Source organism: Aquila chrysaetos, chromosome 12, assembly GCF_900496995.4.
Source record: "Aquila chrysaetos chrysaetos chromosome 12, bAquChr1.4, whole genome shotgun sequence".
NCBI lineage: Eukaryota > Metazoa > Chordata > Aves > Accipitriformes > Accipitridae > Aquila > Aquila chrysaetos.
In genome coordinates this window covers 13,218,421-13,233,062 of record NC_044015.1, presented here as the reverse complement: position 1 = coordinate 13,233,062, position 14,642 = coordinate 13,218,421, and the positions used below count along the sequence as shown (strand labels likewise).

Here is a 14,642-nt window from a genome sequence, read left to right as displayed (position 1 = left end):
TCTCATTTAAAGTCAGGGGAACAGGGGAAGCAACCCCCAAGTGTATTTTAAATCTGTTTTCTCAGTGGACGATGTAACTAATTGCCAACCTTTACTGAATATGTTAGCTGCCTTGAATTACTACACAAAATTGTGCCAGAAGGAAGGAAATCAAGGCCCCTTGTAACTAAACAGCAAAATATCTACTGAAATCAGAATTGACAAGATCTCATCTGGTAAGTCTGGATATCAAGCACTACTTTGGCAATAAGCACTATAGACTTGCTCTGCCAAGAGACTGAACTTGCCTACAAAAGCTTGGTTTTTAACCAAAATAAAGGTGCTGAACAGTGTTCTGGGCAAAACGTCAATGCTTCCTTTTCCTTTCAATTTTTGTATGTGATTATGTGATCAGCCCTAACTGTAAGTTACAAAACTCTATTTTTTTATTTTAAAAACAAACAGCAAATGGTTTCCTATCTGTATTTAAAACCCTGAAGCATATGGAAACCCCATACCACTGCACAGCTGGCATACAGATGCCATTATTAACTTCCTATCAGACAGACTCCAAATAAGCGTTGAAAGAGAAACTAAACCCAAGGCACAGAACAACTAAACTTAGAAAAATCAGTCTTTGTAACTCAGTATTGCCAAGCCGCCCCCTCACTCCCTGCCTTTATTATCTTTTTTAACCCGAGGCAAAGAGTTAATCATCTGCCCTTTCATGTTTGAAAGTTTATTTTGTGCTATTTTCAATTAAGAAAACAAAAATCTCTTCTTTTGTAACTTCCTTCTTGAGATGAAGACAAAAAGTACTGGAAGACTGTGTGCTCTGATTAAGATATTGCTATAAGCTATACTGTATTAATGAAAATCTTACTCCTCATTATTATTGGTTGGGGACCAAAAACTAGCTACCAGCAATCTGGCAAGTAACACAGAAGTATTCACTTAATGTATTTCAAAATGTTAAAGTTATCAAATGCAGATAAAACAGACAGAGTGTGTATTCTTTTGTATAGAGTATTTATTTCTCTTTGTGTTTTTGCTAGTTGATTTGCCAAGTATGTTTTTCAAAAAAACTAATCTGAAAATGTAAGTGAAAAGTAGCTTGATCACTGCTGTTATGTATATTTTGATTTTAAAAGGAAGCATCTTTATGAAATGGTTTATGGGCCAAAAGCTGATATTTTGTGAGTAATCAATACAAGAGAATTATCTATGTGGAGACAACATTGTCGTGGAATTGCTCGTTTATTTTAGCAGCCTACTTCAAATACCAACCACAGACTTTTCAAAATAAGCAACGTGTAAGAATTTGTACTTCTTCCTCAGTCACTTCTGAAGAAAATGAAGTTTCTATACAGCTCAGCTAGGCTCTGGGCTATTCTTTGCACAAGCATTCTCACATGACTCCTCCATAATTTGCAGGCTAGTTATCTGCAGTGCATCTCAACTTTTTAATGTAGGTAAAGTTTGGAACGTTTGCAAATGGACAACTTGGAAGGTTTGCAAATGGACACATGCACTACCATAAGACAGTGACTGTATAGTATGATTCCATATTCCTCTCTTCCTGGCACTCTTTGACTATCTACAGTAAGTGCCTCAAAATGTGTATGCAAGTGAAATGTCATACTTCTCCCAGCGTCAAAGAGCTTCATACATAATGGCACAGATAACGCTTTGGAATAGAGAGACCAGACTCCATTAGCATTTATCAGTAAAAAACGAATATGAACTGACAATTAAGTACAAGTGTATCTAAAACCCCACCTTTACATGAAAAAATAAAATTAAGAGTTTCAGCACTGATGTCAATGGAACTAACAGAGGGTCCTTCAATTAGCAGCTTATAGCTAGATGAATTATGAAGGTGATTAACAAAATGTTCATAATAATCCTTTTGTAAGATTTACAGCATCCAACAAATCTGCAGGGGCTGAATACAGATATCCAATAACAAAAGCAGAGTCTGCATCTAAACTGTTATTTTTAAACACACTGGCTTAAGAAATGGCTGAGAGGTAGGAAGTAAGGATTCAATGACTTTTCCTTGTTTGTTTTATCTCCTGGTTAAGTAATTGCTATAGAATTCTATCTCTAAATTACATTGTGAATCATGAAATGAAACACACAATGGACATTAATTAGGATCAATCATTTTCACATTAAAAATGAGTAATGCTTTAAGCAATCTGTCTGTTAAAGAAACCTGTAAAATTTTCTACAATGACTTGAAACCATTTGATCTTATGTTACTAATTTGGTGAGATGACTGTCATCAGGCCCCCATATTAATATAATTAATATTTGAGACATATAATTTGTATTTCAGTCATTCCAGTTTCAATTATTTCAAAAGCATAAGAGACATAAATAAACTATAGAAAGCCTGTTCAAATATAAAATACCAAGGATGAAGCCACTGCCATCATACATTAAAATTCATCTCATTTGTCCATCAAAAGTTGAAAGAAATGCAAAGTACTTGAAGTATTCCAAAATCTGGTTTGCTACAAAAAAATTCTGCACCATAAGAATTTGTCTTTTTTTTTACAAGAGCACATCATAAACACTTGTGTTCATAATGGATATTAAATAAAGCTATATTAACTTTAATTTCAGTTAACATATCCATCACCATTATAGAAAGTAAATCTGGATCCAGATTTTTTGGACCCATGATCTCCAGATACCATGTTTATGCATTTACAGGAATATTCCAGCAAGTACATGGCAGAATTTCCTTAAAGAACTATGTTAGTTTGGTTCATTGGAATTTTCTGCCTTCCAGATAACCAACATCCTCCACCATTAAGTGCAGCCCCATTCATAAAATCTTACTAGGTCCCAAATGACTATCTTTGCCTACTTTCCACCATTTTTTTGGCTTACTGCACTACAGTACAACTTGATTAGCACAAAATGACATGCAGCCGAGTGGCCTGACTGAGGCCAAGCTAATAATGGGAATTGCTGGACTACCTCCCTCTCCTCCAAGGGGAAGGAAGCTAAAAAACACCAGCTGTGCCTTATACACAAGTAGGTCAGGCTGGGGAAGGGAGCTCAAGCAGGCTGTGCAGCACATACTCACTGCTGTCTGGCTGCAGGGCTCCTCTGAATTTTATGGAAGTTATCAAACCTGTTTGCCTAGAGAAACCCAAAACAGGTGGCATGAAGGCTTTTTCAACAGGTTGAACACTAACTAGTATCGATCACAGTAATCCAGCATGGCGTGAGCTTCACAAACCTCTTCCTAGGCCAGAAACATAGTTTTGTTGTGTGCTTAAAAATTATAACTGAATTTTTATTCAAATAGTGAATTTTATGCAGCTCACTGGACAATATGCTTCACAGTGGCATAGAAATATGATTTCGTCACTCTGCCACAGTCAGGTGAAAATGTAATGAATTTTAAAATCATGGTTTTTCCTAGCTGAATGTGATTTTCCAGTTTTTAAAAAGGGAATCCTTAAAAACAGTATTTATCAATAATTGTCAAATATAAATAATTCCCAAATAATTAATGTTTCCCAAACAACATATTAACAAATAAATGAATTATTAGATTTGGCTTACCCTTGCTCTGCTGCAAACTAGTGAAAGGACAGACTAACACAAGGCTCTAAAAAAAGCTGTCTCCAGTGCTCAAGAGAACATAGGCACTGTTAATTGATTAATTAATTCAGCATCAGATGGGCAAGGAGGAATGGAAAAAAGGCAGAGCTGCAAGGTCCCACATAGAGCAGCCAGCAATGCTACTTTGTCATGTGGCTGGATGGAGGGGACAGTAAACAGTCCAATTAGGATGCTGGTGCTCAGGATAAGACATCAGCTTGGTATAACCTCCCTGCCAATTCACAGGCAACAAACAAGTATGTAGTCTTTGCTGCAGAGGAGGCTGGTGGTATGATTTTGGAAATCAGGAAGTTCTTCTGCCACCTGAAGAGCGCAGGAGGAGCCCAGGAATGCCAGGAGCAGAACTGGCTGTGTCAGAGTGCCACATATAAAAGAATCTCATCACCCTCTTAGGTAATCTTTGCGTTAAAAACTACCGCAGCCACACAATCACCGCCCTCCATTCAATACCATAAAACACTGCACCAGCTAACAGCAACAAGGCTGAACTTTTGATCTGTCTTTTTAGATTCATTCTGAATTTCCATTTTCAAACAGGACTGTAGCTGAGTCTGCCATGAATTCAGGCCTCTCATTCACATGGAGCAGATATTTCTGAGAGTCTTCAGACAAATTCATAGCCCAGCAGTAACACAGATGCCAGACTGAGTCTGCAGACAAGCCAGAAGGCCACAAAGAACCTAAAATATCCAGGAGTATACACAGAGATTGCCAGTAAGGGGTCCCAAGGAGGAGGTGACAGGTTATTTGCTGCCTGTGTTTAAGGTACTATAGGGAATGCCAGGGCTTCTGACATTCATCTTCAAGAGGGACTTTGCAAAGGGGATGATGCAGTGAGAGATTTCATGAGCGGAAGGTGACTACAAGTGAAGTAAGGCAGCTCCCAAAGCAGCAGCTATGCTATGAGAAATCCTGTGATGGGGTAATAAATTTATTACAGATTATTAGTGCCTTTTATTACAGTGCTTTTCATCTCTGGCGTTACTTAAGTGAAGGAAAGAACTGAACTCCCAGCACAGGCACTGCACTACCACCCAGTTTACTGGGGTGGGACACCACTAGCAGTTTCGCTGATCCAACCTTGAAAGGAAAAAAAAAACTCAAAAAAGTCAGCTGAACCCTTCATACATTCAAACCAAATTTGTAGAAGTGCCAAGACCAAAAAAATATTCAGTTCTCTAGGTTATCTGTACAGTTCCCTTTGCAGACAGACAGCAGTGAAAAGTGACTAAAATATTAGCTTGCAATAGCCCAGAGAAAAATCTGTTTTTCTAGTAGTGTGCCAGAATCTAAGGGGTTTGGGGTTTTTTTTTAATTAATTTAAATGCCTAGTTCTTAAGAGCTTTTTCAGTGTTAAACTTGTGAAATGTCTCACTCTGCCAACAAAGACACAAGCAGCAGAGAAGGAACAGGCAGCGTGCCTGCCTAGTTCATCTATGACTGTGGGTCCATGGTAATGCCAGATCTGGGCAGTGATAATTCGGTCTAGAGTAGGTTTAGGCATATCATCACATTCCTCGTAAATTACTCAAAACCCACAATATGACTTTTATTCCAGATTTATATTAGTTAATGGAGTACAGATTATTCCTAGTCTGGCATAAGGTCTGCTAATACAAATTTAAACTGGCAACATTTTCTGTATCCGCAGAACAAGTTTACACTGGATCTGTGTTTGGTAGCAAGAGGCTTTAGAGGTTTTGGTCCTCTACCAGCAGCCCTAGAGCTTGATTTACTATATTGCTGAAGCACAGCCTCCAGGCCTTTGAGTGAGAAGAGGTTCTTCCCTTGATTTTTCAATTCAGACAATTGTCAGGAACATTTTAAAAACCTGGAGCTGTCCTAACTGGGCAGAACCGTAGCTAAGTATAGGCTCAGGTTGGCTACATAAACATCACATCTTGGCAAAACCATCATCATTGCTACTGCAAGCAATTACAGGAAACTCAAAAATAGTGACACCTGTGAATTGTTTCTGCCCCAACCTCAACGCTCAGTCGGGTTATTATAGGCATTTCATTTACAGGACTGAAAAATGGATTGCAAAGCCCTAAGTCAGAACGGTGTATGCACATCAATGTTAACAGGTCCACAAAGGAAAAGAGATGATAGCGCGTGTGAGTTCATCTGTCCAACTAAGCATGGCACAACCTAGCATTAAGCAGACATTCCCTGTATTTCAACTGTCCTGTAACACTGTTGGCTGGATGCTTTGATAGAGCATAGTTTTTCATGACAGGCTTTACAGAAGCATTCCTTACTGTAGTGATGAAATGAGGAAGGTTGATGATTATTTTCTTCCTTTTCAGAACACGTTCAGTCGGAAATACATAAATGAACACATTTATTTATTTGTAAGAACTTTTCTTTGATACAGACTGATATGTGGGACAGTTAGCATCCTGCAAAATGCGAGACAGTAACTAGAGGATGCTTCAAATCACACTTTAAAAAAAAAACCACTTCCAAAACAAATTAAAAGTCTTCTTCATGCAGTAGATAGCAACCTGCAGAACTCCTTATAAAAGGAGCTGTGGATGAGAAGACTTATGTGGATTCAAGGAAAACCAGCGAAGTTTATGCAAGAGAAACTCAGTGAAGACTACTAATTACATCGGAAGCACGTCCAGCTCAGGGAGTCCCTTACTGAAGACAGCTGAGTGCTTGGAGAGGATCAGAGGAAAGTATCACATGCCTACCCTGTTCATATTTTTCCTTTGTATCTGACTATGACTGATGTTCTTCCTGATTCTCCCTTAGGGTTGGGCTAATGCCTGATCCTAACACAACTTCAAAGGCCTCCCCAGGAAGGAGGATAAGAGGGAAAAGAAAAGAAAGTAGGAAGAAATCAAATTATTACAGAGGACAAATGGAATAAAAGGAGGGAAACCCCTCCTAAACAGAGGGAGTGAAAGGCTCAAACTGGAGAAACAGTGGCATCCACAACTCCCTGCAGGAAAGCCCCACCACAAAGTTCTGCCTGGAGACATGACAGCACATGAAACAGAAACAGTTCCCCATCACCATCAAGCTCCATTCTCCTGGGGCTGCAGTTGGTCACAGCATGGCAAGGGCCTCAAGCAGAGAGACAAGGAGGTCCTTCAATCAGAGCATCAGACAAGATAGATCCTTGGTCTAAGACAGCATGACTGCTTTGATGTTATCATTACAGAGTAACAGGAGAGCCTTCCTCTAGGATGAAAACAAGTTTTCACTAATGTTTTACAGAAACAGTCCCTGCCTCAATAACTACATGGCAAGTATTCAGAGACAGAATTTGGTTCTCATTGAAAAGATACTTTTTGAAACTGGAAAGAACAGCATGTTCTGGATCAGTTTTACCGTGGAACACATGAGCCTGCTTCAAATACAACTTTCACAACCCAGCACTGCTTCTGGCTAACCCAAAACAGGGCAAAAATATTGCATGTGTCAAGGAAACTGAAATCTAGTCTACAGCTTCCTCAATGTTAGACTGAGATCCGCAGTAGATATTTCATAAGCGGTTGTGACTTGTATTGTTCATTTTTGAAGATACGCATCTTTTAAGGACACATATTTCAGTATCAGACTATGGCTGCCGATGGAGCATGGACCACTACAAGACATGATCAACAGCAGGGCTGGTACAAAGGCTGTTGGGAAGAGTCAAATCAAAAGGGGTTACTGAAGCCCACAGAGCTTTGTCATCCTGGGACTCAGTTGCCCGTCCAGGCCACTCTAGTACAGACTGGAGCAGCATTGGTCCAAATAGGAATATTTCTATCTCCTTCCTGCAAGGTACTTCCATCCCTCCTCCTCTGCTTTGCTCTGTTAGGCACATAGTATATCTTACGGCTCCTGCCCACATGAAGATCTGCACGTGCAACTTGTAGGACTGGGAAGACTGGCCAACTCTGACCTACTTTTTCCAGGTTGTTAGGCTGGCAAAGGGGAGGAGTTTGGCTTGTTTTCTTCTTGAAGCTCCCTTAGAAAAATCAGGTCCTGCTTCAGGGCACTGCAGGAAGAGCATTATCTGATGACACTTCAACGGTTAAATCAAGCATACTGTAGCTAAGTCAGGGTGCAAGACCAGCCAGCTGTGATACAGAGAACAGCTGGATTAGTCCTGAATGAGCTGCTGTAACACAAACTGTTGTGTCCCTGCTTTAACACAAGCAGGCAAATCTCCAATTCCTTCCCTTTCAGCTAGCTGAGGTCTAAAACACTCCACACGTATACCTAAACTGCACTAGACTACTGTGACTCTGGCTTTAAATAAGCCAGCTTCAACACCAAGAGCTATGGCTCATAGTGAACACAACCCCAGAGCAAAGGCCTATGAAGAGACAAATGGTGACTGAAACTGCAGTGGACATCACTTCTTCTCTCCTTCCACAGTGCTAATGCAGAACCTACAGACAGGGCCAGGCTGGTGCTGCAGGCAGGGAAAGGTGCACACTCATCCCACGCAATGCAACAGCTTCTCATTTCCTTCGGAGAAGCAGGAGGCAACCAGGAAGCACATCAGAGACACTGCCTCAAAGGAAGAACGTCTCCTTGACTTGTGGGGGACGTCTATTGCTGGTTGCAGCAGCACAGGCTAACTGTACCAACAGCCACTTACAGGAGCTGCTTTCCATCTCCATGTTAACAAGTTTTGCAACCAGGGTTGAGCTCTGTTGACCAGACTGCTCCCAATACTTTAGCTTGTTTATCTGAGCAGCCTGACTCCAGTGAAAATACATCCTTAATTCCAAATGGCCGGACAGAAACTGGGAGTACCAGAAGCTGGTACCAGTGCCACAAGCTATCTAAACTTAAAAATAAAAATGTTTAAAGATTTTTTCCTTAAAATGCTTGAAATTACACTGTTTACTATCATAGCATCAAAAGTAGATGATGCAAATAAAAGCTGCAAATCCAAAACGGGATTAAGCAAGTTTAGTGATCATTAAGAGTAGTCATACAACTGGTCTCCTTTGTAGATGCTACCAAATGTTTTGAAAGCCAGTATACTTAAAGAAAAATAGACAAATTTTACAATGCTTCCTTTGGCCCAGTTTTCCACCAAGCCCCCTGAAAATCCAGAAGGGGAGAGATCCTATGCAAAGAACCACCACAGTCTGCAAGCATTTCTGTTCCAGAATGCTGCAGTCTGGGATTGTAGTTTTTTTCTACAAGTTCTTGTACTGTCGTGGAAGTAAGGAAAGGCTCTACAGTATGCTGCAGTATCTGGAGTAGATGCAAAACTAAACATCCACTATGTAAGAACTCATTGGACTGGAAGCAAGGTCTTCTCCAAACGCTCCAGTCAGAGAAGTGATCTTACAAGGTCTATTGACCCCTGCGACCTGCGGAAAGCTAAGCAATTAAGATAAATAAATCCTCACCAAAACCATGCAGATTTTGAGATATTCCATCTTGTGTTGGGTTTATGTGGCAGGTTGGGGCGGGGGGTGTGGGGGGTGTGAGGTGCTGCAGGGGTGGCTTCTGTGAGGAGATACCAGAAGCTGCCCCAATGTCAGACAAAGCCAGTTTTAGCTGGCTCCAAGATGGACCAGCTGCTAGCCAAGGCTGAGGCCATCAGCAGCACTGGGGGTACCTCTGTGATAACATTTAAGAAAGTATAAAAACCACAGCACAGTAGCTGTGAGAGAGGAAGGAGAAAATGTGAGAGAAGCAACTATGCAGATACCAAGTCAGTGAAGAAAGAGGGGGAGGAGGTACTCCAGGTGCTAGAGCAGAGATTCCCCCATAGTGATGCAGGCTGTCCCCCTGCAGCCCATGGGGACCATGGTGGAGCAGAGATCCACATTGAAGCCTGTGGAGGATCTCACGCTGGAGCAGGTAGATGTGCCCTGAAGGAAGTCACAGCCTGCATAAAGCCCATGCAGGAGCAGATTCCTGTTAGGAGCTGTTAGATTCCTGTAGAGAGGAGCCCACACAGGAATAAATTTTCTGGCAGGAACTGTGGCCTGTGGAGAGGAGCCATGCTGGACCAGTATGTTCCTGAAGAACTGTACCCCATGGAAATGGCCCGTGCTGGAGCAGTTCTTGAAGGACTGCAGCCCATGGGAAAGGCCCATATTGGAGAAGGTCATCAAGGACTTCATGCCATGGGAGGGATCATACACTGGAGCAGGGGCAAAGTGTGAGGAAGAAGGAGTGGCAGAGACAACATGTTATGAACTGACTGCAACCCCCATTCCCCATCACCCTGCATGGCTCGGGGGGGGGATACAGAAGAGTCAGGAGTGAAGTTGAGCCTGGGAAGAAGGGAGATGTAAGGGGGAAGGTGGTTTTAGTTTTATTTCTAACTATCCTTCTCTGTTACAATTAATCGGCAATAAATTAATTTCCTCAAATTGAGTCTGTTTTGCCTGTGACGGTAATAGGTAAGCGATCTCCCTGTCCTCATCTTGACCCATGAGAATTTTTCATCATATTTTCTCCCCCCATCCTATTGATGGAGGGGGAGTGAAAGAGCAGCTTGGTGGGCACCTGGCAGCCACCCAAGGTCAACCCACCACACATCTGCTGCAGTTGCTCATTTCATAAATCTTCCAGCCCATAAAAAGACTTAGCCAGAAGAGTTGAGCACAGCTATTAGAAAAGTAGTCACTAAAATAGAATTTAAATCTTTTGTAAAGATAGAGCTGTATTGATTGGATGTTGATAGGACAGTATCTAGAGTGAGAGAGTCACCTTAAAGGGACACCATAAAAAAAAACAGTGAAATCTGTAAAGGAAGTACTCCTATGCAAAGGCAACAGTAAATGAGTAGATATGTGAAATAAGAAGGTACTTGAATGAACTCCTGGGAAAGAGGGAGTCTGCTATCAAAACCTTCCCCCCCGACATCCTGGGTCATGCATTCTTACAGTAATTCTCATTTATCATCCCCACACACCATTCACAGAATGACAAATTGGTGTAAGTAGACTAACTTCCTTCATATGTGAAAAGCATTTGCATGGAAAATTTTTATGATGCAATTATTGCCATTTTCATTTATTTTTATGTGCTTTATCAGTGAGAAACTAAACCAGCTACTGTAGCTTAGCTACTCAGATCCTGGTATGACCCAGATTCAGATTTGATTGCTTGTCTTTGTCAGATCACTCTAGAAAAATTTTAAGCTTACAGAGACAATGGGAAATCTCAGCCAAATAAAATAAAAATAGAGGGCTGGAAGCTATGCTAGCTCCAGCTTTCTCTGTTGTTCCAGCCACCCAGATCAGCCAGGACACTAAAAATATGTCTTGAATCAGTAGTGCTGTGCATGTGAACCATTCAGTCAAGTAAACACATCACCTGTGAAAGTTACAGTGTAGTGGGCATCTATTACCTAGTTTTAAGGATGACACAACCATTTATGCTCTCCATTAATGAAGAGCTCAAGAAATCTTGAAAAACTTGCTTAAAATACTGTGTATCTCCCCAGCCTAGGCTTGAGAAGACAGACGTGTGGATAACTATGCCACAGAAATCAGGCCTTCCATGACCACCCACAGAGTTGGGGCATCATGCACACCAGACCTCTCATCTAAAATTCCTTGAGCAGACATGGACCTCAAATCCTTAAGATGAAAAATATCACACAAACAGCAAAATAAGCACTTCCACATATTTAATAAACTTAGATTTACTCAGCTAATCCAGAAAGTCTTGGAAAGACTGATATGGAAAAAAGAAGAAAAGCAGAACATTATACAAAATCTCCCATGTTTACCAGGACCTCCATCACCACCACAATGTAGAATTACCTCTCTTGCCCACAGAGCAGTCATTGTCTACACAAACTGGAACAACAACAACAGAATAAATTAGGAGAAATCTACCAGAAGAGTCAACAGTTTGGTAGTGTCTGTCATGGGAGAGCAACACTCAGGTATCCAACCCAACCAAGGCATCTCATATTATGTAATGACAGCCACCCTCCCTGGCAGGGAATCCTATCCTTGAGATCAGAAACCCAACATAAAAGTTCAAAAATTCCTTCAAAAAAAAAAAAAAGAAAGATATATATATATATATATATATATTGGCTGGCACGATCAGCTGTAAAGATCCTCCACTGCTTATAGCTTCATGCTTCTTTAAGTAATTAACATGATTAATGATTTGATCAAATAGCTTCCAGGCTCCAACACACCAAGCTTTGTATATATGTGGGAAATAAAAACATTTTTCATTTTCCCAAAATAAAAACAGAAGCAATAATCCGGTTTTTTCACTTCAGGGGATTTGCCAGGACTCCAAGAAGCAGCCCCAGGAACTTGGAAGCTCGTTCAGAGATGCCCCAGACTGCAGGTGCCTCAGGTTACAGAGCACTCGTAACTGCCTCAGACAGGAAACCAAGCAGGTTTCAGTGGCCCTTGAGCATAGTTCTGTCAGGTTTTATCAAAATAAAAAGTTCTTCCTGAGTAGCTTTTTGGTTTTGATGATTTGGTAAGATAAGAGTTTTGTCTGGAAAGAAGTCCAATTATATTGATGGATAATATTTGGAATTTATACTACAGGACCATACTTGTCCAGGGGGTGGGGGTGGGAGAAAATAAAAGAATGCCATCGTCTTCCAGCTTTCTTCACCCTTTCCATAGTCCCTTTAATATCATATCATAGGGTTCCCATTTCAACCCCCTTTCTTCCCTTCCCGTGTTTCCTACACTGTCTCATGACAGAGACCTCTGTGTTCAAGAACCTGTGTTTTTCCATTTAACCCATCTTCTTACACATGCAAACCTGTGGGCCCCTTGTTCTACTCTTTACAGCACTTTTCCCAAGGTTATCTTATGTAAAGACCCTCTCAGAGGCCACCAACATAACACTCCACTGCATCTTCTCTGTGTGCTCCTTTCCTTCACCCCACAGCAGATGCTAAACAGATTCCTAATTCCTTCTTCTCCCCTTCTGGCAGGGCTCCCCTCTCTCCCCTCATACTTGGGGTTCTTGAACACTCCCCTTCCAACTATCCCTCCCACTTACCCCCCCAAGTTTAATATCAAACAGTAGACACTACTTATGAAAAAAACCTATCAACCCACTGAAGCAAAGCTGTGTGTCAGAACAGCTGCTGTAGTTTGACCTGAAAGCAGTTTCCAGGAACATGCTGGGAGAGAAAAAACTGCCTGTCAAACAAGCCTGATAAGAGAGCAGGAGGCACTGCACATCCTCCCAGCCCCAGCCTGCAAGTCAGGCTATGCAACACTCTGCATGAAGCACCAGGGAAAGGGAGAGACAACCTGACAGCAAAATAATCATAATCAAGGAAGCGGCTATATTCTTTTTACAGATTCAGCCAATATATTATTCTCTCCCTCTTCCCCCCTTACAAGCAGACAAGAGTTTTTATGAGTCATTCTTCCTAGTGGTTTCCTGTTCAGCTACTAAGTCCAGAGGCTCAGAAGCCTAACAGAAAGGGGAAGAAGTACTGGTGTCTCATATAGCTCTCCACCATGAGATCTGCTCATCCGTTTTGGCTTTTTTTTTTTTTTGATTCTTCTTACTGCATTGACTCAGCAGAGCTCTGGGCTTCTTTCTTTTTAAGTGCTCCCACCACCAAACCACAGCCTTTTGAAGATACAGCAATTGCCAGTTTCACTATACTCATAACAGCACTTCCAACTGAGCCAAAAAACTAAGTGTAGGTGTTGCTTGCTTGTAGGCAAATTGCTTACAACTCAGTCAGCTTTTTTGGATCAATGGAAAGAAGGAGCGGCAAATTTGCTTTCTGTGTTAGAGTGACTGAGCAATGAAATGGGTACATTGCCCTAGCTTTAACAAGGAAGACAAAAAAAAAAACCAAACCCACACCAACCCACTAACAATCATTCAATGCATGACAAGCTTGATGTGTCATCTCCCCCTGCCTATGGCAACAGTCTCCTAGAAAAAAAGAAGAGACAAAATAGAAAGAGATATACTCACGCATGTCACCAATTGCTCCTTTTGTGACATTTGTGGCTTTCCTTACTGTCACAGTGAATACGTGTGAATACTGGTGTTCCACCTGGAAATCAGAGAGTTAAAGGTGATTAAGCTCCAGAACCAAAAAGCAACTATCAAAATAGGTTTCATTTTGTCCAAAAACTGAGAGAGAGAAATCACCCAGTCAAAATGTAAGTGAAACTCATACTGGATAGAGCATCTTAAAGCAGAACTGCACCCTGTAGCTTTACTGAAAGGTCAGACCTTATACTAGGGTTGCTTGATTTTCCGGCAGCCACACCTACTAATCTCAATGAATAACACTCCTCCTCTCTACCAAACCTGCTGTAAGGCATTTAGTCAGTCAGGGATAACTTGGTATGGTAAGAAAAAAATAAAGAGGGGGCTATTTTATAGTGTGCTTGCCTTTGTAATTACCTTCCCTCAGTAAAAAGAATGGGTGCAATTACTTCAAAGTATATGTTCTGGAACAGATATAAATATGCTGCACACACAAGGGATATAGTTAGTAATGCATGGAATATATTTTCTTAGTAGACATCAATATTCAAAGTGCAAGTGTCCTTAAGACAATGGAGGGAAGGTGAAAAGCAAGCTGTTAAAACATTCACAAGCAAATTTCATGCAGTTTCTGGAGCTTCCTGTTTCCTGCAAAGCCCAAGCACACAGCAGGAGTTGCCTTTCTAAGAGCAGATCTGTCCCAAATGAACTAGGGAAGTAGAAAAAGATGAAATTAAGAACAAAAGTAAAAACTTTAATGAAAAGAGGTCAGTAACTCACATCTATTGTTACTTTGTCTATATAGCTGTAAGTTTGACCAATCTACTGAATACCGTTATGAGAACCACCACTGCATATTGCAAGGCAGACAACATTGGCCTTCACCGGGACACAGTACAGAGGTTGCGGGTAAGTTTTAAGTTCTATGTATTAGAGCCAGGATCGGATCTCACACAATTGCCTCTCAGCACTTAGATCTATCTACACTGCTATCTTAAAGCCAGCCTTAAGGCACTCAAGCTGTCTAACTGCCCACAGTGCCTAGACATTGATTCACGTGCTTGTACAATGTGGAGGCACCAGCC

The 14,642-nt window shown here is 41.2% G+C and overlaps 1 protein-coding gene across 5 annotated transcripts in view; it reads right to left on the bottom strand.

The window, feature by feature from the left end:
* Positions 1 to 14,642, bottom strand: part of PLA2G4A (phospholipase A2 group IVA) — an 86,053-nt gene that overhangs the window by 46,831 nt on the left and 24,580 nt on the right. For all 5 annotated transcript variants that reach the window (XM_030031798.2, XM_041127863.1, XM_030031802.2 and 2 more), the window contains one exon: positions 13,537 to 13,618. In XM_030031798.2, the coding sequence (XP_029887658.1) occupies positions 13,537 to 13,618 (82 nt within the window). The remainder of the gene's footprint in view (positions 1 to 13,536; positions 13,619 to 14,642) is intronic.